This window comes from Hyperoodon ampullatus, assembly GCF_949752795.1.
Source record: "Hyperoodon ampullatus genome assembly, chromosome: X".
Classification (NCBI taxonomy): domain Eukaryota; kingdom Metazoa; phylum Chordata; class Mammalia; order Artiodactyla; family Ziphiidae; genus Hyperoodon; species Hyperoodon ampullatus.
Genome location: NC_136913.1, coordinates 29,174,318 through 29,200,222, shown reverse-complemented (window position 1 = coordinate 29,200,222; position 25,905 = coordinate 29,174,318). Strand labels below are relative to the sequence as shown.

At 40.6% G+C, this 25,905-nt stretch overlaps 1 protein-coding gene across 5 annotated transcripts in view; it reads left to right on the top strand.

Annotated features, from left to right (window-relative positions):
- The window catches only part of DMD (dystrophin), a gene marked incomplete at both ends in the record, with an annotated part of 2,093,893 nt that overhangs the window by 1,865,739 nt on the left and 202,249 nt on the right, over positions 1–25,905 (top strand). For all 5 annotated transcript variants that reach the window (XM_079728248.1, XM_079728247.1, XM_079728250.1 and 2 more), the window contains one exon: positions 17,210–17,270. In XM_079728248.1, the coding sequence (XP_079584374.1) occupies positions 17,210–17,270 (61 nt within the window). The remainder of the gene's footprint in view (positions 1–17,209; positions 17,271–25,905) is intronic.

The window sequence follows — 25,905 nt, the reverse complement described above, 5'->3', positions numbered from 1 at the left end:
TGAGTGCTGGGAATTTGGAACAAATGCCGTCTAACCTATCAGTGATGCTGGTAACGCCTCCATAAATTCAAAGTTAGACTTTCAGATGCCTGCAAAAAGAAGTCATGGTGATAATCATTACACTCTCTTCTCAAAACCTATTTCTATGGCCCTTTCGCCTTGAGCTCAAACTTATATTCTCCAATTTAGATCTTAGATTTATTTGCTGTAGAGTATCCTTAGTAACAAAATTTTGCATCATTGGCCCCACATACCCATTTATTTGAACACAGGAGGAAGCTTAGGAAAGTTCTCCGTTTCTGCTGTGGGAATTTGTGTGCTTGAACTGGCTTCTACTAGCTCAAGAGAGCTGAGTGTTATATATACAGGAATTGAGAGCTGGTTGTCAAACTGACCTTTGGTAGCTTGAAATCAGCCATAGTGGGAATATTTACGCCCACCTCCCAAACTGGCAAATACTGCAAATCAAGTCTTTCTTTTTCATTTTGGCATAGCTGGTTTACCAGAACACCAGCAAATTTATTTATGTTATTCGGATCACCCAAGTCCCTGGAGGCAAAGCTCAGGCCCCAAAGATCTATCTGCCTGAGGTAGGATGCCCATTTGTCCCGGCTTGTCCGGGATGTTCTTGCTTTTAGCACTTAACTCCCATGTCCCAGGAAACCCCCTCAGTCCCGGGCTCACGAGGATGGTTGATCACCCTCGCCTTTGGTAACATTCCACAGAAATAGAGCCCTACACAGGGTTTCTTGTACGAGTAAGCTGTTGAGCGAGCATCTCTCAGGTGAAGGGGAGGGAGGGAGGGAAGCAGGATAAGGTAGGGGGAAGAGTGGTCAGGGAGTCAGGCTAAGCAAGGAGGCGGAGGCTCACCTCAGCCTGATCCTACCAGGAACTCTGGAGCATGAATTGCCCCCCGCAGTTGGCCCCATTTTGAGGCAAGGGAGCTGGGCTTTCTGCTCCCCCGTGTCAGTCAGCCATTGGCCGTGGATTTCTGGGGCGTAGTGGACAGCGAGGCAGTTTCCATTTCCCTGAGGGAGGTACTCTGGAGCTGGGGGCAGTGGGCCCGTAGCAGCCAGTGCTCACAGAAGCTGGGGGTGGGTATGCCAGCTGGGGAGAAGGGATCTGAGCGGGACACCGAGAGCATGGACCTCTCCTATAGGCTTCATGAAGCTACTGTGATACCCTGTGCATTATCTGGCTCTCGAGCTAAACGGTGAGGTTTAGCTTGGTCACCAACCACCTCTCCTTCATCACATACCTGCATGGAAATTAGCCTCGTGGCATGGCAGAGATGAGGCAAGCACCTGTTTCTTTCCCATTTCATCTTCCTCATCATGACAGATTCCTCTGGGCCTCATGAGGACCTAGGCAGGGAGACCAGCATCACAGCACTGGATCAGTTTCCTGACAGGGGCACTATTTTCGTGGAATGCTGGCTCTGAAAGGTATATTTTTACACTCCCCAGAAAATGAAGGCATTGGTGCGTTTGGCCTAGGGTAGCATTTTGTCATCTGTCTCAAAATACAAAGCTTTGCACAACAGAAATGGTGGAATCACATCCCTGTGGGCAAAAATCATTACTCTTGTTTTTTCTATTTGGATGTTTTCCATTTTCAGAACACAGCCAGTTTGGGATTAGAAAATACTTTTTGGTGAGGACTTTGAGGTGAGGACAAAAGGCATTTTGGGTTTTTTTGTAGACTTACATAAACTATTCCTGGTTTAAAAAACCCCCCTTTTGAATTTTTAAATATACTTTCAGATATCAGCAGTAACAATCATCTTGATTTCAGTCTACTGCAGATGTGCTTCGGAATGCGCTGTGTCTCTTTAAGGCTGGAAGGAACAAGGATGGGCTTAGGTGAGGAGAGGGGCATTTTAAGGATACATGGAAGCATAGGGAACGACGTTCGCCATGCAGCATGTGTTTGCTTCTCTCTGTATTTGCCTTTGCTGCCATAGACTTCAGGCTCCCTTAGTACACAGCTTCTCTCTTCCCTCCACCTCCTCCTTACTCATAGTTTCCACTGCCTTGTGACTTGTTTTCTTCTTTAGCTCCCTGACTTTTTTCTAACTTCCCCACCTCTCTACCATCTAAATTTCTCTCTGTGTATTACAATCAGGCTCTCTAAGAAAGAGCATCTGATTGGCTCACTTATTTACTGTCTATTTAGGATGAAGACCATCTCATAAGCCAAGGCCAGACTGTAACCAGACATTTTTTGACCTGGGCACTAGTGGCATCTTAAGCCAGGCAATTCTTGATCGTGGGGGCTGTCCTGTGCATTATAGGATGTTCAGTCCTGAGGGGTATCTGGATCACTAAGGGTGTCCAGAACACATATTCAGAAGGACTGTATTTGAGTCCTGACTCCACCGTCATTGCACCATCTGAAGCAAGTTTTGTTTTCTCCCTGAGCCTTATTTTTCTTATATGCAAAATGGGAATAATGATATCTCCCTTACCGAAATGTTATCAGGATAAAATGAGAAAATGGATATAAAGTTGCTTTGCAAAACGTTAATCACCATACAAATCATGTTTGTAATCACATACTTATGGGATGTTGTCTGAATGATAGTAATCCTGGAATCAATCTCTCTGCCTCAACGGGCAGCATTGGTCTTTAACCTTTGGATCCACTCTTAACTACTATGGCCAGGCACCGTCCCTGGCCTCTCCCCACTGCATGCCGGTACTACCACTCTCCCTCAGTCGTGATAACCAAAAATGTCTCCAGAGATTGTCAAATGCCTCCTCGAGGGTGGAATTGCCCCTGGTTGATGACCACTCCTGTATACCAAACCCCTGGACAGTTTGGGGCCACTGCAGTAGGGTCACGTGGAACACTAAGTAGAATGACCTCTGTCTGGGAATCATGTGAGACTACTTTTCTGCACTTCGAGGTCCCCTTCAATGAAGAGACAACCTTCAGCTGACTGTCCCTTCGGGAATGGCCTCAGCTACCTTGCCTAAGATCACACCCCTTCCACGGGCAGCTCCCCGAGGGGTTGAGTGAGACTGTCACCGGGCCGCATCCTTGCTTGACTTCTCCCTGTTGCCTTTCCTGCTTCCTTCTTCTCCTTTCCATAGGTGTTGATCGCAAAGGCACAACGTACTAAATGCCCTGCTCTCTGAACTTTGTCTTAGAGTCTGCTTCCTGGGGAACCCAATCTGTGACAGGGCAATGTACCTGACAGACATTTAGAAGCATCTGAGCAAAAAAGCATTATAATAGACTCACTCTAGTCACTGGGTGACTTGATTTATTCTTGCTTTCATAACGATGTTGATGATTTTGTCCAGTGTATGTAGTGATGATCATTATTTAAGGTGTCTGACCTCATGAGCTCCATTAATGGGTAAGGACTTTTGGGACAGCATAAAATTACATCAGCCCCTTGCCTCACACCTAAAGCTCAGCAGGATACATACCAATGACAGGCAAGGGTTAGAATGAAGGAGACTCAGTAAAATAGATCATAAAAGGAAATGGGTTGGAGTGTGAGCACCACAAGGGTAAAGGATATGCATCGCTCTTTTTTTTTTTAATGTCATGCATCTGACACCTTGCAGATTGATGCAGGATGTGCCTTGATTGAATGAATAACTGCTCACTCTAAAGGTTATTCCCACTCTAATATGATAGGAAGGAACTTAGTCTAGTGCCTAGCCTAATGTCCTAAAAAAGTTATGAGCTTCACTTTATTTTCAGCCAGCTAAGAACTGATTCATTTTGTCACTCAACAAATGTCTATTCAATGACCAATATAGGTCAAACTCTTTTTAGGTACTGGGGAAACAGTAGTAAATAGAAGAAAATTTCTCTCTCATGGAGCTTGAATTTTACTAGGAGAAGGCAGTCAGGTCATGATCAGTTTGATAAAGAAGAATAAAGAAGTCTAAAGGGGCTAGAGGTGATAGGGGAAAAGAACTCTTTAAATGGGGTGGTCAGGGCGGTGACATTTCATAGAGAAATGAGGAAGCACACCAGGCAGATATGGGGGGGCAAAGGGTTCCAGGTAGAGGAAACAGTAAATGCAAAGGCCCTGAGATGGGAGCATACTTAGGGGGGTTGAGGAAAAATAAAGAGGCTAGTATGACTGAAGCCAAGGAAGCAAGATGCTGAATAATAGGAGGTCATTGAGCACCCAGCAGCCAGACCAGGTAGAGTCTTGTCGACTACAGTTAAAAGCAGGCGGAATCTGTTCTTAGTATGAAGGGAAGACTTGGGAGGGTTCTAAGCTACGAAGCGACATGATCTGACTTACTGTGCCTGTAGCATCCATTCATTCATTCACGTATTTCTTAACAAACACTAGGCACTTGGAATAGGAAGATGAGAAAGACAGAATCCTGGCTTTGGGACACTCAAATTCTAAATCAGTTGAGTTAGACCTGTAAAAAGAGATAGACCTATTAAAGCAACCATGACCCTCTATAGTTGCGGTAAATAGTGGGTGTTACAGGAGTGTTGTGGAAGGAGGAATTCTACAGTGAGGAAAATGAGATGTTCTGTATAGACTGGTATTAATGCACATTGTCCCTGGAGCTGCATGCAAATCAAAGGTGGAGACTATTTCATCTGATAGGGATCTGGCAGAGAATGCTTCTGATTACTTGTGCCTTGATTTCACTTAGCAAGAGTCACAGGATGTATTCAGTGATGAAAATCAGGTTCTCTCTTCTCCTTATCCATTCTGATATGATGACTATCCCCCTTTCCAATTTCACCTGTAGCCTCCTTATAGCCCTTTTGTCCAGAAAAGGGATTTCTTATGTATGTATAATGAATATAAATATAGGTTTTAGAGAGTGCTAATGTTTTAATGAGCTACAAATAGGCAGACAAGAGAATAATTGAAGGATTAGTCAACATGGGGGCAATTTGACTTGAAAGAGAAAATCTGAGCAGGAAATGTCTGGGAAAAAATGTAGAGGAGGAATGGAATGGAATGAGCTCATTTATGATGTGGGTTAAGGACAGTGGGATTTAGTCTCAAAAGGTAAAAGGTGAGAGTTCATGTTGTAGAACTTGACCTAGGGCAGCTATCAAGAGAAAGACTAATTCAAAAGACTTGGCCCAGGCAGTCTGGAGCAGATGCATCCATTAGAGCTGTCAGGAGAAGAGGGAAAGTTTTGAAACCAAATCCTTGGTTATTCCTGGAGCCCAACACAGAAGCTCACTAGAACCCTTGCTATCTTAGGACAAAGTAAAGGGCAGCACAGCTTATGTCTTAGACAGAACAGGTCAGATACTTACCCTAACATGAACCACCTGCACCAAGTTAAATAGAACAAAAAAGAAGATAGTAAGTTTGGTAATGTGAAATTTAATTTAAAAATCAGAACTGAAAATAGAAATGAAAATGAAATGTTTTATTTCTTTCTATAAATGCTTACCTAGTTGTTTTGAGTCCCTAAGCAATACTAATATAGAATGATGAAACACAGCTGACTTTTGTAGTTGACACCAACATCAGAATGCCAAAAGGAAGATTTGTCTTCTTTCAAGTTTTATTACTCTATGAGAACTGCCTAAAATTTTTTTGAAGAGTCAGCAAACGGCTGGGAAAGGAAGAAGAGGGATTATTTAGTGGAGTCGCTTCCTAGGCCCATGACTTGGTGGTTAACAGTCTGTTTAACTCTAGGACCATAGAGTCTCTCTCGTTTTGCCTGGTTACCCTGGGATTCCTCACACTGGCAGTGAGTTAGTTAATAGAATACATATCCTGATAACTCACTACATTAATTATGATGATAATAATAATGATAGGGGTGGGAATAGGAATACAAAAAATATTGAGCTCTTAACGCTGAGGAAAGCATCTCACATGGATTAACCTGTTTAATCCTCACAACAGCCCTGTAAACTAAGGACTATTATTGTCTCCACTTCACGGAAGAGAAAAGTGAGACGGGAGAAGCTTAATAACACATTCCAGTTCACACTTGTAACCATTATGGATTATCAGCTTCAGAGAAGGGGTTCCAGGGACTAGTGAGTGGCAACCCACAAGTCTCAACTGCATATACTAAAGGGGATAATCCCCATCAACTCTTTGGATGATAGTAGAGGAAGTGGCTAGTAACAATTGGAGGAGACTTGGCTTGCGAATATTTTTTAATTCTTTTTTTTTTTTTTTTTTTGTGGTTCGTGGGCCTCTCACTGTTGTGGCCTCTCCCGTTGCGGAGCACAGGCTCTGGACGCGCAGGCTCAGCGGCCATGGCTCACGGGCCCAGCCGCTCCGCGGCATGTCGTATCCCCCCGGACCGGGGCACGAACCCGCGTCCCCTGCATCGGCAGGCGGACTCTCAACCACTGCGCCACCAGGGAAGCCCCTATTTTTCTATTCTTTAATCTCTCTGATGTTCTTTCTTCTCTCCTGCACCCTCTCCCCCTCCCTCCTCCTCCTCCTTTTCCTCCCTTGCTCTCTCCCCCTCTCGCCCTCCTATATGAGAATGGAAAGTTTCTATTGTCATACTTCCGGGTCTACAGGTCAACTATAGTTCAGGTGATCTAGATAGTTTGACTGGGGAGCTCTGCTTCAGGCTGCAGGTTGGCTAGGTTTGATCTACAGGTTGGCTGCTGGGTCAGTTCAGATTGTCTCTAAATGTGGTGGGTTTTGAGTCCCAGGCTGAAGGATCGGAGGCCACATGGGGCATGTGCTCATGGCAGCTCACCAGAGCGTAAGAGCACAAGCTTCTGTTCATATCATGTCTGCTGAAGCCCCACTGGCCAAAGCAAATCATATGGTCAAGCTCAAGGACAAGGGGCTGGGAAGCACACTCTGCCAGCCCTGTGGCTCTGACTAAGGTATACGTATTTAATTCTTTTACAATGCAGTAAAGAATTGAGGCCAAAATGTACTCTCTTCCACCCTCTTATTGCTTTTATTGCTATCACCTTCTTAGCTCTTTCTCACTCTTATCTTGCCTCCTACATGGATATACATCCCATCTATAGTCATTTGGTTTTTAATAACTGAGTGGCTCCCTACTGGCTCAGGATTCAAATTTTACTTTCCTCGAAATTTCCCTGGTGCCTAGTACAATACCATTCACACAGAGAGCATTCAGCAGATGGTGTTGACTGCCTGCTGTTTTTTAAAAGCACATCTGGAGAGATACTAAACGCACCTGGCAATATTGCGCTGATTTGTTAGTAACCTGGCTAACCCAGATGGCCTATAGACTGTAGCCACCTTTACCCAGAGGAAAGTTCTGTGGTAATACAGTCAGCCAATTCTGTTAGAAATTATTCAGAAATTCCATGAGTCAGTCATGGCTCGATTTATATAGACACCTATCCTCCTATATTGGGCCTTATGAGGCTTGATTTTTTTTCTTACTGTCTTAATAATCACAGTGAGGTTCCTGGAGTTTTGTATAAGTCAGTTTGAAGGAGCTTTTCTCTCGAGTAATGACACCAAGTATTGGTTATTAGACTTTGTGGGATGGTGCAGCCAGCAGCGCTGGATATTAGACATAGTGTTTATCTCCACAACTCAGTCACCTTGCCAAGTAGTTTAGTATGAACTCTTGACTTCCCAGATCAAATGTCAGCCTGATATTCTAAATGACAAATCCCATGGTGTGATATTCTGTCCACCATACGCGATGGTCTCAGAGCTGTGTTATCTGTCTGACAGCTCATATAATATTTACACGTTGTTATTCATGAGGAATTTTAGTTAGCCATAAAGATTTTCACAGCTATGGCAGACATTAGAGGTCTCATTCATCACTCTTGTGACCTTCCCCTCTGGAATGTAACCCATCTGTCTTGGCTGTTGAAATCTTTATGGAAAATCTGCCCATCTTTGAAAGTTTAGTAAGTGATCTTAAAGTTTTCATTGAATCTTTACTTTTGATATATGATACAGACATATAAAATACTGTTCTTATTTTAATGTTTTGGAAAGTGTTAAATTTAACTTGGCCTTTCATTTAAATGACAGAAAACTTACTCTTGCTACAGGAACTATATGGATCACATCAAAAGAGAATAGAAATCGTACAGAAAGCAATTGCAGTGGGGAAAAATGACATATATACATATACATGTGGCATTGATAACTACATGAAAACTGAAACACTGTATTATAATCTTGATTATGACCTTAGGACGTAAAAATGTAGAAATAAGTTTCATGTAATTTATTATTATAAAGAAGACCCTAAACAAATTGCATAAAGAAACGAATCAAATGGGCTGGTTTACAGGACAGGAGAGAGGCATGACTGACCCTCAGATACTCCCCCTCCGCATTTACGTTATCCTCATTTCATACACAGCTTCTCAATTGCTTGGTTAGAACCTAATTCCTGCTACTTCCCCTCTGTCTACCTGCTCCATCAGCTTGTATGATCTGGTTTGGCCTTCACCACTTTTTTTATTTCTTAAACATCTTAATTGAAGTATAATTGCTTTACAATGTTGTATTAGTTTGTGCTGTATAACAAAGTGAGTCAGCTATACGTATACATATATCCCCATATCCCCTCCCTCTTGCGTCTCCCTCCCACCCTCCTTATCCCACCCCTCTAGGTGGGATAAGCACAGAGCACCGAGCTGATCTCCCTGTGCTATGCAGCTGCTTCCCACTAGCTATCTACCTTACGTTTGGTAGTGTATATATGTCCATGCCTCTCTCTCGCTTTGTCACAGCTTACCCTTCCCCCTCCCCATATCCTCAAGTCCATTCTCAAGTAGGTCTGTGTCTTTATTCCTGTTTTACCCCTAGGTTCTTCATGACATATTTTTTCTTAAATTCCATATATATGTATTAGCATACGGTATTTGTCTTTCTCTTTCTGACTTCACTCTATATGACAGACTCTAGGTCCATCCACCTCACTACAAATAACTCAATTTCGTTTCTTTTTATGGTTGAGTAATATTCCATTGTATATATGTGCCACATCTTCTGTATCCATTCATCTGTAGATGGACACTTAGGTTGCTTCCATGTCCTGACTGTTGTAAATAGTGCTGCCATGAACATAGGGGTACATGTTTCTTTTTGAATTATGGTTTTCTCAGGGTATATGCCCAGTAGTGGGATTGCTGGGTCATATGGTAGTTCTATTTGTAGTTTTTTAAGGAACCTCCATACTGTTCTCCATAGTGGCTGTACCAATTTACATCCCACCAACAGTTCTTTGCAGCTTTTCTATTGCCACCACCATTTTGGTGCATTCCTCAGGGTACAGTTCTCTTAACAGCCTTCTTTCCTTAAAGAGTCCAGCCATTTTTATAGCGTCAGCTACCATACTTACAGTCTTACGGTCTTACAGTACTTACAGTACTTACAGTCTTGTTCTTTCACTGAGTTTCAGTGAAAAGACCCACCTTACAAATATTTTAACCTAAACACATAATTTATCTGAAATTCACCTCCCAGTTTATTTTTCCTGTCAGTGAAACTCCCAATTGCCTCCTAAGTCTTAGAAGTATATAGAGTCATCTATGATTTCTCACTTTCACTGGGCACCAAATTCACGTATGAACTACCTCTCAAACTCCACACTCTCCTACCTCTAATCCACTGTATATAGCACCACAAGAACCATCTTATCTTTTTATCATCAGAATGCTCTGATTATAAAATATTCTATGACCCTCTATTTCCCATTGTATCATATATGAACTAATCTGTTCATCATTCACGCTGGTTAAAGACCAATGCTGCCCATTGAGGCAGAGAGATTGATTCCAGGATTACTATCATTCAGACAACATCCCATAAGTATGTGATTACAAATGGGATTTGTATGGTGATTAACATTTTGCAAAGCAATTTTATATCCATTTTCTCATTTTATCCTGATAACATTTTGGTAAGGGAGATATCATTATTCCCATTTTGCATATAAGAAAAATAAGGCTCAGGGAGAAAACAAAACTTGCTTCAGATTGTGCAATGATGGTGGAGTCAGGACTCAAATACAGTCCTTCTGAATATGTGTTCTGGACACCCTTAGTGATCCAGATACCCCTCAGGACTCTAGGTTGGGATTTGAGATAGAAAGCCACTGTGCTGAATGCCTTTCTGAGCTCAAAAAGTTTATAGGCTATCATGGAAAGAGGGGATGTGAAAGGCATGTTCTCAAATAGTCCACTGTATCATGCAGTATATCTAACGTGCCTTGAGAATTACACCAACTGAATGCCATTGACCTGTGGACTGTGGAGTTTTCTCTTTCCACCTTGATCAATAAAGAAAGACTCCTGTTGGCAAGAATGTCATTTGTATAAAATGCCCTTAAAATGTTCCTCTCCTGGGCTTCCCTGGTGGCGCAGTGGTTGGGAGTCCGCCTGTCGATGCAGGAGACACGGGTTCGTGTCCCAGTCCAGGAAGATCCCGCATGCCGTGGAGCGGCTGGGCCCGTGAGCGATGGCCGCTGAGCCTGCGCGTCCGGGGCCTGTGCTCCGCAACGGGAGAGGCCACAACAGTGAGAGGCCTGCGTACTGGAAAAAAAAAAAAAGTTCCTCTCCTTGAATCAAGTAAATATACTTCTAGGAATTTTGCTTAAGAAAATTAAGAAAAATCTGTACAAAGTTTTCTCTACAAAGATGTTCATTGCAGCCTTACTCATACCAGTGAAAAACTGGAAACAACCTAAATATTCCCAAAGAGGGAACTTCTTCAATAAATCATGGTACTTCCATTAATGGAATACTATTCAGCCATTTAAAATGTAAGCCAGGAATGATGTGAGCAACCATAGAAGGTTTGAGTGAGTGAGAGTGGTTCAGTTAGAAGCAGGTTTGCCTGAATGTAACAGAAAACTCAAATAACAGTGGCTTACAGAAAGTAGGGGTTTATAAGCCTCTCACATAGAAATCCAGAGAGAAACCGGAATGATAACTGCATATTCGTCAGGAATGCAGATTTCTCATATCTTTTCCTCAGTCATTCTTAGTGCATAGCTCCTGTAGCTTAAGTTGTCAGAGTCCTGCCTATATCCCCTCTTGCATTCACCATGCCCAGGCTCACCAAGCGTAGGCTTCCAGCTGCACATACCTGTGACTCTGCCTTTAAGGCCTTCTTCTCTGGCCGTCAGAACCTGCTCATCAGCACGAGGGGCAGGCCACAAGTGCCGGGGAGTCAAAGGCTCCCCATACTCCAGGAATAGCCCTCAAGCAACAGTAGATAAGTTCCCTGTTCCCCTGGGGGGTGTGAGGGATAACTCTTCAGTGTGTTCTACGCTGAAGCCCCAGCTGCACTGGGCCCCAGGTGTCCGAAGCAATAATGCAAACTTTATCAGCTTTCCTCCCTTCTGTGTCTCACTTCCGGCTCTTCTACCAGTGCTTCCCTAAATCATGGCTCAAACTCATTGCACTCATATCCTTGTCTCTGTCTACTTCTGGGGAACTGCAACCAAGACGGCTTCTGTTCTCCTGGTTACTATAGCTCTGGACATCATGACATCTAAGGCAGGAAGAAAGAAGATGGGAAAAGGGCAAAGCTACCTTTCAATTTAGTCAGCCACCTTTAAAGAACTTTCCCAGAAGCCTCACCTGAATATCCTCAACTGATATTCATAAGCCTTGGGAACCTTGCTGTACCCAGCAGTTAGAAGTTCTGTTACCAGGGAAGAGGAGACGTGGTGGCAATCCTGGATACATTCGTTACTAGCTGTGTGACCGTTTACTAGCTGGGTTACTTTACTGACCATTTCTGAGCATCAGTTTCTTTATGTGCAACAATAGAATAGTGTGACCACAGAGGGAGTTTGGAAGGATTACATTAAGAAACATACAGTGTGTGGTACAAAGTAGACAGGCAACAGCTTTGTTTTCTCCATTTCCTGAATCATCTGACTTCAGTTTGAGTAATAAACCAAAATTAGGATCTAATACTTACCGACTTATGACCTTAGATGTATCATTCCATGTGATCTTAACTCTTTCATCATCTGCAAAATAAAAATAATAATAATACCCACCTCACAGGTCACTCAGTGTCAAATAAGCTAGTTGAGGTCATCTTACAGGCACAGAAGGGGTTTTCCTTTCTCCCCCAGCCCCTCCATCACTTCCTCTAGATCAAGAATTCTCAACAGGAGTGATAATGCCCCCAAGGGGTCAAATTGGTTTTGGGGGGATGTAAAAATCTTACTCTTTATATGTAGAGCACAGATACATACAATACAGAAACAGAGGTCTATACGGTATATCTGTGGCCTAAGGTGATCAGGAACAAAAATGTCTAAAAAAATACCTGGAGTTGGGGGCACATAGTAGCAAAAGGTCAAGAAACGTCGCTCTAGAGTCAATCTTGATAGACTGTGTCCATAAAACCATTCCTGGAATTTGCATACTTCTGAGGAGCCAAGTGCCAGTGGCTAGTTGATCCTCCCTAGTGCCTTTTTCATAACCCCGTAGGTGAGGTTTCTCTGTTGTCCCCAGTGAATGCTGTATTTTATTTATTTTTATACACTGCCCCCACTTTCTTTTGACCCAAGTATGTTATTAAACTCCAAATCCACCAAATATAAGAAAAGTAGACAGCAGAAGCAAGAAGAACTACAATCCTGCAGCCTGTGGAACGAAAACCACATTCACAGAAAGATAGACAAGATGAAAAGGCAGAGGGCTATGTATCAGATGAAGGAACAAGATAAAACCCCAGAAAAACAACGAAATGAAGTGGAGATAGGCAACCTTCCAGAAAAAGAATTCAGAATAATGATAGTGAAGATGATCCAGGACTGAGGAAAAAGAATGGAGGCAAAGATCGAGAAGATGCAAGAATGCTTAATGAAGATCTAGAAGAATTAAAGAACAGACACCCTCAGGATGGGAGAAAATATTTGCAAATGAATCAGTGGACAAAGGATAATCTCCAAAATATATAAACAGCTCATGCAGCTCAATATTAAAAAAAACAAACAACCCAATCAAAAAATGGGCAGAAGACCTAAATAGACATTTCTCCAAAGAAGACATACAGATGGCTAACAAACACATGAAAAGATGCTCAACATCACTATTATTAGAGAAATGCAAATCAAAGCTACGATGAGGTATCACCTCACACCAGTTAGAATGAGCATCATCAGAAAATCTACAAACAACAAATGCTGTAGAGGGTGTGGAGAAAAGGGAACACTCTTGCACTGTTGGTGGGAATGTAAATTGATACAGCTACTATGGAGAACAGTATGGAGGTTCCTTAAAAACTAAAAATAGATTTACCATAGGACCCAGCAATCCTACTACTGGGCATATACCCAGAGAAAACCATAATTCAAAAAGACACATGCACCCCAATGTTCATTGCAGCACTATTTACAATAGCCAGGTCATGGAAGCAACCTAAATGCCCAATGACAGACGAATGGATAAAGAAGATGTGGTACATATATACAATGGAATATTACTCAGCCATACAAAGGAATGAAATTGGGTCATTTGTTGAGACGTGGATGGACCTAGAGACTGCCATACAGAGTGAAGTAAGTCAGAAAGAAAAAAACAAATATTGTATATTAACGCATATATGTGGAACCTAGAAAAATGGTACTGATGAACCGGTTTGTAGGGCAGATATTGAGACACATGTAGAGAACAAACGTATAGACAGCAATGGGGGAAAGTGGGGGTGGGGTGGGATGAATTGGGTGATTGGGATTGACATGTATACACTGATGGGTATAAAACTGATGACTAATATGTACCTGCTGTATAAAAAAATAAATTAAATTAAATTAAAAATTTTTTTTAAAGTAGAAAGATTAATGAATGTATGAGGGTCTGAATTCCAGAGAGTGCTCTTTTAACACAGTTTAACTGATATTAGCATTCTTCTTCATTTTCTGGTTAGGCCCCTGTGTCGATTAAAACATGGCTTAACACCAGGGTGCATCACTTGGCCCATTCTGTTCATCATGCATTAGAAAGTGGTTGAAATAAGAACTTCCCTTAAACACTGGAGCCTGTGTTTGTGATTTTCAAAAATGCCTTGGGCACAATATTGAATCCTGTTACCTCAAGGGAGGAGAAGCATTTGAAGGGAGAACTGCTACCCTTTCTTGCTCTTAATAACATACTGCATCTGTAACGCAGGGGGAAATTCAGAGGTTGGTTTTGGAATAAATAAACTCGTATGTAGTTTGCTATTTAAATTCAGTAGACAATACCCCACGGTGCTGTTGCCATATGATAATGGATGATTTTTACACTCGAGAATCTGAATCACAAAGCTGCGTTGGAATTACGTATAGCGGTTATAGAAACATCTGTATAAGAAAATACCAAAGGACAGCATAGTGTCATAAAAACTATTTGCCAGTAAATCTGCTTTTGATGGGCTACTAAAAATGGCCACATCAGGCATAAGAGACGTGTGCGTGTCTATCGCGTAGGCTAGCTTTGTGAAGGATGACAAGCTTCCACTGGTACACTGAGATAAGAAACAGCTGTTGTTGGCATTGGCATTCCTGCAAGAGATGAAATGATAATTCTGGGACACACTTATGAGAGTTACCATATATTGGATCAACCTTTGAATATATGCAAGACCAGAATCATCTGGCAGCCCCAAGCGAAATTGCCCAGCAACCGTTTAACAATCTCCTGAGAAGGAGCACTGATTCCAGTCGCATAGAACCATCATCCGATTGTGTGTCATTTCTAAAGCAAGTAGCTCCAGTGTGTGTGTCTGTGGTAGTGATGTGGCAGGGGAGGATTGGGGGAAGGCTGTGGTTATTTTTCTTTTTTTATTGCTTCAAGGACATTTTTTAGTGTAAAATTTCAGACCTTCAAATGATGACTGCAAAGCAGTTGCTTAGGTGCATTTATAAACTGTGAATCAAAGGGGAAAAAACATCTTTCAGCACAAAAAATTCACTGAATCTCACTATCGGATCTGTTTAATAGCTACACATAAAGGCAGAAGGCTTTTATTCTAGAAAGTAAAAAATTAACTATTTTCATATACAATTTATATACTCTATAAAAATTAACAAGAACTCCAGTTACAAAAGCTTAAAATTTCATATTGATCTGGAACTTATTTTTTGGAATTTTTAAAATTGAATCCGTTCAGCTCTTTAGCTCAAGCATATTCTGACTACTTCTCTGGCATTTTGGGGGGAATTTTTTTTTCCTCTTAATGTTTAACAATGCAAAGTCAAGTATAGATACCTACAGGTCTGGCCATGAGCTCAGCGCGGCATCATCACTTTTCTTCTATTTCTTGCTAGATTTTCTGCTTGAAGGTTGTTTCACTCAGGCGGAGCCCCCCACCACCACCACCCCGGGCCAACCAGGCAGCCAGTAGACCACTTCTCTCTGAGAGATGCCTAGGAGTAACATAGGAAATACGAACAGACTCTTCTGCTACCAGAGGATGTACTCAACATCCTCCAAATCAGAAAGGTTTTCTGGACCATAAGAATGATAAAGAACTGGAGAAGGATAATGAGAGAAATGGTGGGGCTCAGCCCATAGTGACCTTTAAGAAAAGGATAAGCATCCTTTCTCAGTTTAGACATTCATAGACTTGGCAATACACCCAATGAGAACTGGACCAAGTGCTCTCTGTAGCTCTCTTCTTCCTTCTGTGATGCCGTGATTTTAGGAAGAGGGCACACTGAGCAACCGGGAGCTATGATTTCTGGCCCTCCACCATGTTTCGTGCTACAGAGGGCTTGGGTTTTTACGTTTCCATAACATCAGACTCTGCCAGGCAGTTCAGAGAGTTCAGCCTAAGTCCTCAAATCAGCTCTTATTACTCTGTGAACTAATATGGTCTAGAGAGCTGTGTCCTAGAGAAGAAAAACAGACAAGAGGAGAGTTGGGCAGAGAATGACAAAGGCAAAGGAGACAAGAATAGAAAAAGAAGGACAGAGAGTTTGAAGGCAGGGGACTACTTCGAAACAGCAGATAAATGTCTTTTTTCTCCATGTTAAAAATCCATCTGCCAAAATGAAAAGGTGCAATTAGGTAGCTAAATACAAATTCATGTTCTATATCTTTTAAATGACATATCGCCAAGGTAGAAAGCAGCATGTCTGGTTGAAGGTTGGGTGATTCGATCCCTCTGTTACTCTATATAAAACAAAGAATCTATAGTTTCATTACCCTTAAATTGTCTGGCAGTGGGCAAAGTTTTATTAGAAGCTTTTCTTTCATATTATGCAGTGTAGTCAAGGATATATTAGCTTTGATGTTTTCTTACATCTCAATACACTGTGGAGTGAATTTACTGTGAGGCTGATTTAGAAGGGAGCTTTTCATAGGAGGAAACAATGGTCAACATCAGCTGTGTTTCAAATTATAAGCAGGATGAAAATTCAGGAAAGAAGGGACATACACATAAAATTGCTAGGTGTTAATGTGTATGTATAACTGGTTCACTTTGTTATAAAGCAGAAACTAACACACCATTGTAAAGCAATTATACTCCAATAAAGATGTAAAAAAAAACCAAAAAACAAAACAGAAGAATGCTTCTTATATTTATATTCTTGATGCTATTCTATGTCTCAAAAACTCCAGTTTCTTAAAACTCCTTTCAGGAGGAAGATATTATTGTTAAGGAAATGGTATAGTGTCTACTAACATGATTATTTTGTCTTAAAGAAACAAAAAAACGCCATCATATTAAACCGTATATAAAAAGTATTTCAACTCTGGGAAAGAAAAAAACCCCTACAGCTTAAGCATTTAAAACACAGTTTAAGATGGGCTTCCCTGGTGGCGCAGTGGTTGAGAGTCCACCTGCCAATGCAGGGGACACGGGTTCGTGCCCCGGTCCGGGAAGATCCCACGTGCCACGGAGCGGCTGGGCCCGTGAGCCATGGCCACTGAGCCTGCGCGTCCGGAGCCTGTGCTCCACAGCGGGAGAGGCCACAACAGTGAGAGGCCCGCGTACCGCAAAAAAAAAAAAAAAAAAAAAGGAAAATCACCCAATGGAGACACATAAGAGAAAACCCGTCAGTTTACTCTTTCAGTTTCTTACCTGGTCTATAGGTTTAGCAGTGGAATTTTTTTTCTTTGCATTAAATTTTGTGCCTGAATGAGTTCAGTTTTACTTAGATTAGGATTAGAACAGCAGGTTAATCCGTCCTGTCTTCATGGGCAACTGAACAAACAGACCAATATCAGTGTAAAATTGTAATTCTGGAGATTAATGTTGTCTTTCTTGTTTGCGTGAACTTGACCTCTTGCCTTTTTCCCCCCCCTTTTTCAGCTTCTGTCCAGGGTCCCTGGGAGAGAGCCATCTCACCAAACAAAGTGCCCTACTATATCAAGTAAGTTGAAAGCATCATGTTCTTAAAAAAGCATTTATTGTGGCTAATATGTATATTCACAGATGAATTTATTTTTAAAACTCAACGTTAGCCTGGCCTACAATACCTAGTTCTTTCTTCCCCAAGGAAGCTTAGATAGGTAACTCATGCTAAAATTACCACTGAAAACTTGCTGATGCTACAGGGAGTCGCCTTTAGGAAAAATCCATTTAAGGCAGCATATATGCTGTGTTTTGTGATTGGAGGTGGTGTGGATTTTTCATAATAGAACGAAAAGCTGCTGATAATATTATGGATAGTGGCAATGAATATTTACAAGAACAATTTTATTTATTTAGGAGTTTTCCCCACACTTCTTCTTTAGACAAAGATGGAAGATGTCTGCAGCTATCTGTACCCAAACTGTTTTAGGTGAACAAATACCTGATGTACCCAAAAGGCAGTCAATAGCAGTTTTGGATTTGTGGAGCTGAGGTGTTCATTCTTGATGTGTAGCACTCAGCATTTTTCACATAGCAACAACAAAAATGATACTGTTTTCAGGGGTCATTTTTGTCAGTCAAAGGAATATAGGTTCTTAGAAGCACCTTCTGCAAGATGCTGCATGAAATACAAATTATGATACATTGGGTCGCCATGGAAGAAAGAAGAGAGAGGATGTTGTGTTACTATGATACCTTAACAGTTTCTCATCAGTTGTACAATTGAGTCCAGCTTAAATTTAAGTTTCTATCGGCCACCTCAACAACAAACTTAAATTAATTGGATTCATGAAATAGTCTTCAGTATCAGCTTAAGTCTTTGAACTTGCATCTGCCATAGTCTGACTAAAAATATTAAATGTTTTTCCATTTATCAAGTCTGTTTTTATTCTTCCACTGCCCATCAGTTCTTCATAATTCAGTTCTAAATCAATAGCAGCATTCCTAGATCTTCATTACTACAGTTCTCAAGAAATTTGATTTCATGCCTCAGTTTTGTTAACTCAGAAGAATGGGGGTGAGGGAACTTTTTTGGCTCTTCAAGGAGCGATACATCCTTTAGGAAAGGTTGTCTTATTAAATTATACAGACAAGGTATCTCTTAACTTTAAAAATTCTCCTTTAATGTTTTGATCCTACTTTTTAGTTTTCTTATTTTTAATTTTATTTTATTTTTGTTGTATATAGTTATTTAGTCACTCTAAAGTACATGTTTTAATACCTATTTAAAATCACCCATTTTCTTAAATAATATATTGATTTGGACATGCACTATATTGCTTTACATCCACTATATATTTTGTGGAACCATTTTGTTCAGATTCTTCCCAGTCATCTTCTATATCAGTGTCTTCGTCATTACAAATTTCCATTTCTGACTAAGCTGTTTGAGACCTGCTACTTTTTCAACCCATTTATAAAACTCTCACTTTATCCAATTCCTTTATGAGCTAAAAGAATGACTCCTTTTGTAGCCAAGATTTTAGGATCACCTGAGAATCCAAGACATCTTTAAGCCATCATTCTCCAAATTATTACCTGTTTAGGGCTCATTAAGTGTCTCACATGGGATTCCTAGAGTGCCCCCCTAGTCCCACTGTCCTTTCCCTAAATATGTACCTTCTCCCTGATGTTACACCTGCTACAAAAGATCCCAGTACAGTTCTGTGAAGCAGTGAAAATGAATTCGGTCCAAAAAATAAAAAGACAAATTCCAGAAAAGCTGTAATTCCTTCCTGTGTACTAGTTTCTTACTGCTCCTTGATGGGATCAGAGAACAGCTACTCTCTATTTGTCCTCCTATTTGTCCAGTGCTCTTTCACCAACTTGAAGATCATGGTGGCAGTTTTGGTAGGGGCACAGATCTGGGAATAAGAAACCTTGATTTCGGGGGCTCTGTGATTAGTTGATTGTATGGCCTTGGGCAAGTCACTTAAGCTGTACAAACCTTGGTTTCTTATTTATAAAATAAGGAGTTGGACTAGATGATATCTAAGTTTCTTTGTAGCTGTAGGAATCAATGAGTGTGGCTCATTCCATGGTCTTGTCCAAATTCAAAAACTTTAAGATATCAGCTTTCTTTTTTAAGAAGTTTATCTTTATTTTAAAAATTCTTTATTTTCATTAATAACACAATATAAATTCTCAGTTTAAAAAAAAAAACATAGGAGTTCTATTTTTCCACTGTGAATTAGCTTCAGATATGCCCTCTCAACCCACTCCAGTTTCTCCAGATACCCATTTAAAGAGCTTAAATCTTGGTGTTTAATTTAGGACTATTATTCTTCCTAGTTTATTGGTAAGAAACAGAGAACAGTAGACAGGAAAAATAGTAGAAAGGTGAGTATGGAGACCTTAAAAGCCTCTGAAGTGATCAGTTCCTTGGAATGAGAGATTACCTAATTTCTCAAAGATGTCCCTGAAACTTTACGGAGATCAATTCTCTGTACGATTATAATCTACTTGAAATTAGAGATTGTACAGTTTCTCAAATATACCCCTAAAATGTTAAGCCATAATATAGGGAGAATGCATGTTCAAGAAATTTACATTTTCAGTAAACAGATTATTGATGTCCTTTGTGATTTATTATTACACATTACTATTGTCTAAAATATTCTCTTTACACTAAATGACTTTGATGTACAAGGTCCAGTGGACTTCATGCACTTGCAGATGCCATTCATAATTTGAGATACCTTATTGATCCACAAATAACAATAATAGTAAGTTGATAATGACGTTATTTCAACCAGTCCCCATTTGTCCTCTTTCTTATTTGTCCTGACTTCCATTCAATAGTTTTTATCCACACATTTCCAGCTGCAAAGGCAAATGTTTTCTCTGGATACTTTTTAATGCTTTATAATGTTTCCTTTTTAATGCTGAGATAAACTGATCATCTAAATAACAAGAGGTTTCTACACCAATAACACAGTTCCAGTTAGTTATTGGGTCGTGCATTCATCCTTGAGGTTGTAAGTCATTAACAACGTCTTCTGCTCTAGATTGCAAATCAGATAGTGTTTATGTCTGCATCATGACACTAGCTTTTCATATGATGCTAAGAAACTTCAAATTACATGTTTGTCTAGTTTATTAGTCCATAGCATACATCATTGTTACAGTCTTCATATTCCCTCTCCCTTGGGGCTTTCCTACGCCTGCCAGCATCTCTTTCAGGTTATTTGATTACAGCTTTCATTGCCACTGAAAAAATAATCACCAACAATGTTCAACCTGTTACAACTGCCTTTTCCATTCTCTGCCATTTTGTAGTCTTTTGGCCTATTGTCAAACTCATGAAATTTTCAGTATAATAGCCTTTAACCAGCTGCTGCATTCTGTTAGAATTTCTTTCACCTTTTTATGTTGCATACTCCCATATGGGTAAACCAAACGGAGCCAAGAGCTGGGACTCTCTTGCTTTCTTAATGAGTTAGAAAATTATTCTTCTGTGTTCTGGACTGTCAAAAGAATTTAGGAATCCCAAACTTGCATGCAGTATGTTTTTTGCATAGATGACATAATAAGAGCATAAGAAATAGCACCCTGGGTCAGACCAACAGGGCAGCTAGCCCAGAACTCTGTCCCAGATGTAGGCACCAATGGCTGTGTTGTCAGTCAACCTAGTAATTTTCATTTCAAAAAAATTAGGATGCATCATGACCATTTCTTAGTAATGCACTGTTAAATCAGTTGGCATTGAGTATATCCAATGGTTTCTTAAACTTTCCCCATTCTCCACTTCAGTCTTGTCTTAGCAATAATAAGTTCTATAAACTTACTGATTTCTCTATAAACAAATAAAGATATATCTCAGTTTCTCTCTAATCTACATCCTTTAACCTCAAGGGACAGCCCCAATTAAGTGCTATGAAATTCACTGAATACAATTATATTTACCCAGAGTGGACTTTAATCTCACATCGCCTCGCTGACTCCTTTTTATTTTCATCTTCCCAGTCTGAGAAATTCGAATCCGTTTTAGGTTTTTAGTCTGTCCTTGAATGAAAGATAAGCAGTCCCCTTGATCATCTTAGTTGTTTTTCCCTGGATCTTTTCCAGCTCTGTTGTATCTTCCTTGGGATGTCGTGACTGGAATGGCCCAAATATTGCTTATTAAATTTGTTAGCATCGTCTCTAGTCTCCCCTCAGTCATGACGAACGTAAATGCTATTCACTGTCTCCCATTGGTGCACAAATGGAGAAACTAATTGAGGTCATAACCTGTTCCACATATATTAGTTCTAGCTGAAGGTTGGTTTGTGGCTACTTTTCTGTAATACCAGATCAAGTGTTTGACCTTATATTTCTGCCAGCTGACTCTTAGGAAGGATTTGATTTTTAGGCAAGCTGGTCCTTTCCTCCTTCAAAGACGCTGAGTTGCTAAATATTGGGAGGCATTCACTAATGAAACTTGGGAGTAAACCCGCTGACTCAATCACCAGCAGTGCATTTCATCAGGTTGCCTTTCTGAATATTTCTGAAGTACTTCACAAAAGAGTGAAAAATGGGGTTCTGGGGAACATGCTAACTCTTCAGCTCTTTTTTACATGCAATGCTCAAGAAACAACTCATGTCTAAAGAAGTGTCTGTCTTTTCCTGCTGGTTATTTTGATTGTTGTACACATTGCTGTAGCTGTCTAGTGACCTTGATCTACCCTTCTCTCCATTCTCAATCCCAGGCATGTTTCTACAGCCACCTGTTATATCTGAGTTGCTCACAACTTTCTGGTAGTTTCTGCTTAGCAAAATGAGGTATATAATACAACCTCCCTGGCTGAAGCTGACTGTCGTTTCAGTCAACATTTCTTACTACTATTGCTGTGTCTGCTGCCAAAATTGCTGGTTGGAGTTCTGACTCTCCCATATTCTTATGACTACCGTCCCTCTGGCTCTACTGGTACAAGTATTTGACTCTCTGCATGAAATTATGGCTATCCACCTACACTTACCTTTTGGTGTTTGTGTCTTCTTGTATCCTGTTGGTCTATTCATGGTTAAAGTGATGAATCTTGCTCTGAGTTTGAGTACCCTTGCTCTCTAACTGCAGTAGCATCTGAGTTTTTTGTTTGTTTGTTTGTTTTTGACTGCATTGGATCTTTGTTGCTGTGTGTGGGCTTTCTCTAGTTGTGGTGAGCAGGGGCTTCTCATTGCGGTGGCTTCTCTTGTTGTGGAGCATGGGCTCTAGGTGCTTGGGCTTCAGTAGTTGTGGCACGTGGGCTCAGTAGTTGTGGCTCACGGGCTTTAGATCACAGACTCAGTAGTTGTGGCACAGGCTTAGTTGCTCCGCGGCATGTGGGGTCTTCCTGGACCAGGGCTCGAACCTGTATCCCCTGCCTTGGCAGGCAGATGCGCCACCAGGGAAGTCCCAGCATCTGAGTTTTGGCACCACTTCCCTCCATACCATATTGCCTCTGTTTCTATTTTCTGGACAGTTTTTCAAATTCCAAATCCCTTCCATGTTTAAAGCATATCTTGCCCTCATTCTTGCTCCAGCTCCCTATTATTTGTGCCAGGAGTTGTTCTGATTCAAGTTTTAGATTAGTTTATTTGTTCCTCTGAATTATTGACTACTACTTATGTACCTATATTTATATAGAGAGGAAGCAGTAGTTAGCTATGTCTCAGCTTTAACGGCAAATCAACGTGCTAAATATCTGTGTTGGCTAGTTTGCGGTGGAAACATCTTCTGAGAATGAGGTGGGCTCTTATTATAAAGAACACCAGATTATGATATGCAGCTTAGAAAACATTCCCTCATGTCTCATTCCTGATACCTCGCTGTTCTAGGAATGATTCTAGTCTTCTGACATTCAGTTGAACATTGGTTGAGATTGGCAGAGGTTTTCATAGGTTTTCTCAGAATATAATTTTGTGCTGTTTCTGGTAAGATCCTTCACATGTATATTTTCCTTAAGAATATACCTTTTAAATGGACTTGAGGACACGGGGAGGGGGAAGGGTAAGCTGGGACTAAGTGAGAGAGTGGCATGGACATATATACACTACCAAATGTAAAATAGATAGCTAGTGGGAAGCAGCCGCGTAGCACAGGGAGATCAGCTGGTGCTTTGTGACCACCTAGAGGGGTGGGATAGGGAGGGTGGGAGGGAGGGAGACGCAAGAGGGGAGAGATGTGGGGATATATGTATATGCATAACTGATTAATTTTGTTATAAAGCAGAAACTAACACACCATTGTAAAGCAATTATACTCCAATAAAGATGTTAAAAAAAAAGAGCGTTCACTAGGCGAGCCTGGACTGTGGGTTTTACATTATCATTTCACATCCATAATCCCAGATGCTTCCATAAAAAATAAAAAATAAAAATAAAAATATACCTTTTAGCAGCTGATAAGACCACATGAAATAGCAGAAATAGTAAATTGAGCAAGCAACAGAAGACTTGAAGTCTGGTTGCAACTTTGCTGTTAACTAGCTATTTGACCAAAGATGAATCACTTATATTCTCTGAGCCTCAGTTTCTCCATCTGTCATCTAAGGGGGCTGAATCACATGATACCACAGGTTATTTCCAGTCCTGACATTCCCTGATTTTATGAATGTTGACTTTGAAACAGAAATTATTTATAACAGTTTTCCAGAGGAATGAAAACGAATCTTCATATCGCCCTTGAGGATTCTTATTGCATCATCAATCTTATCAAGATGGGAAGGACAAATAATATTAAACTTTTTACTTAACTGTTTAGCACCATTGATAATAGGAAGCGGATGTAATAGAGAATCAGCTGTCTAATTTCAGCTGTCAGTCTTTGAGGATACTGGTGAGTATCTCTGGGTAATTAAATTTGTGAAATCACTGCCAGAAGCCTGGGGCTCTGACTTTTCAAAAGGCTTTGTACACAGAGATAACCCAGAGGTCAGTCTTCTCTGCTGTGCTTTCTCCTCCACAGTTTGCTGGTTCCAAAGGTCACATTAGCTGAGTCTCATTAAGCTCTGGAGCCACAATGAAGGAATGGTCAGTAACGCATAATTGATGATATAATCATGAAAACAACTCAGTTTAAGATATTAACTGAAAGAGTGAAGGAGAGGCCATAGTGTTATACGGGGTGCTGATTCTGGCCTTCGGTTTTGTAGACCTTGTTGGTAGACATAGATGTTAATATCTTCTGTGTCTCATAACGTTCACAAAAAAATCTCACAGGCTTCTTTATAGTTTCATAAGCTGGTACATATAACCTTGACTGAAATAATGGACTTCATGAGGATAGCTGCTGTATCTCTTTTTCTAGCATAGTACTTCACAGATAGCATGTGCTCAGTAGATATTTGAATGAATGAATGAACACGTACTAGCAATTCCACATGCTTTACAGTTTCCTGACTCCTTTTACTTTCAAAAAATCTTCAGGTGTTTGTGTGTCCATTTAGATCTACCACCCAAGTGTGTCTCTCATATCCTATAGATATCAACTTTAATATTAGAAAGTATGCTTAGTCTTTTACAGAGTTTCTCATGTCTCCTATACTTGGTGCCTAGGAGACCATCCTTAGCCTGAGTGTCTGACTGGTACATACCACATCCTGAGGTCTAGATTCTGTTCTGTCTAACAATATGATTTGGAGTATAACTCAGCCCACCTGGGACTGAATTTTCCCACCAGCAGTAAGGAAGTAGAACTAGATAATGCCTGAGATCATTCTGAGCTCTGGCTTTCTTTGTTTCAGTAGAACTGCGGTCTTTTTGTTTTTCCTCAATGCCACTCACGATACTTCTTCTGATTTTGCAGTGGTCAGTAGAGCTTTAACTTGATCAACCACTGTGTTTCACTAAGCATTTGTATACAGGATTTACTTTTGGGGCTGGGATATAGTAGCCACTGAGTCTTAAGAGAATGATACTGATAAGTTTTTATTTTACAGAAAATTTTTTATAACATTCTGTGTTATATGTGATGCTTAAAGGTGGCAGCATATGTACATATACACATATATGCTGCAGCTAAACTATAATGTTGTGTACATGCCAAAAATTCTGATATATTACGCATGTATCGTATTCCCTCTGCCTCATTCGTGGCACTTTTTGGAATGTGAGAGTGTTCATAAAATATATTTAGGTCTGCTTCCCCAAAAAAGAGGAGTGAGTTATTTCAGCTATTGCTTCATTTTCTTTTTCTAACTTTGTTAAACATTGTACATTCTTCCAGAGTCATGTGGTAGAAAAGAACATGGGCTGTGGCCTCAAATAAACCTTCATTTGAAACCCAGCTTTATCATATTCTGGCTCTGTGAATACTTAACGTCACACCCATTCTACTTTCTGGCCTACAAGGAATATGAATTAACTTTACTTCTCTTCTCTGAAATTGAACTGAAGCCTAATGGACGTCTAATGAATACTGAGTGTTGGGTCTTTAAGAAAACACTCTTACAGATATATCCAGTATTAGCTACATGTTTAGAATATTTTCTAGAACACAAATATGTCCTTGATCAAATTAGTTTATTTTCATTCTAGGAGTTCCCGTAGCATTTTGGGTATCTGTAAATTTCCAAACATTCCTGAGCCTCTCCTAGGCTTCTCTAATTGCTTCTTGTCCTGCCCTCCTGGGAAGCAGCATCCTGTTGCCTTCACAAAGGTCAGCAGCAGCCCAGACAGCATTTGAAAATAACTTA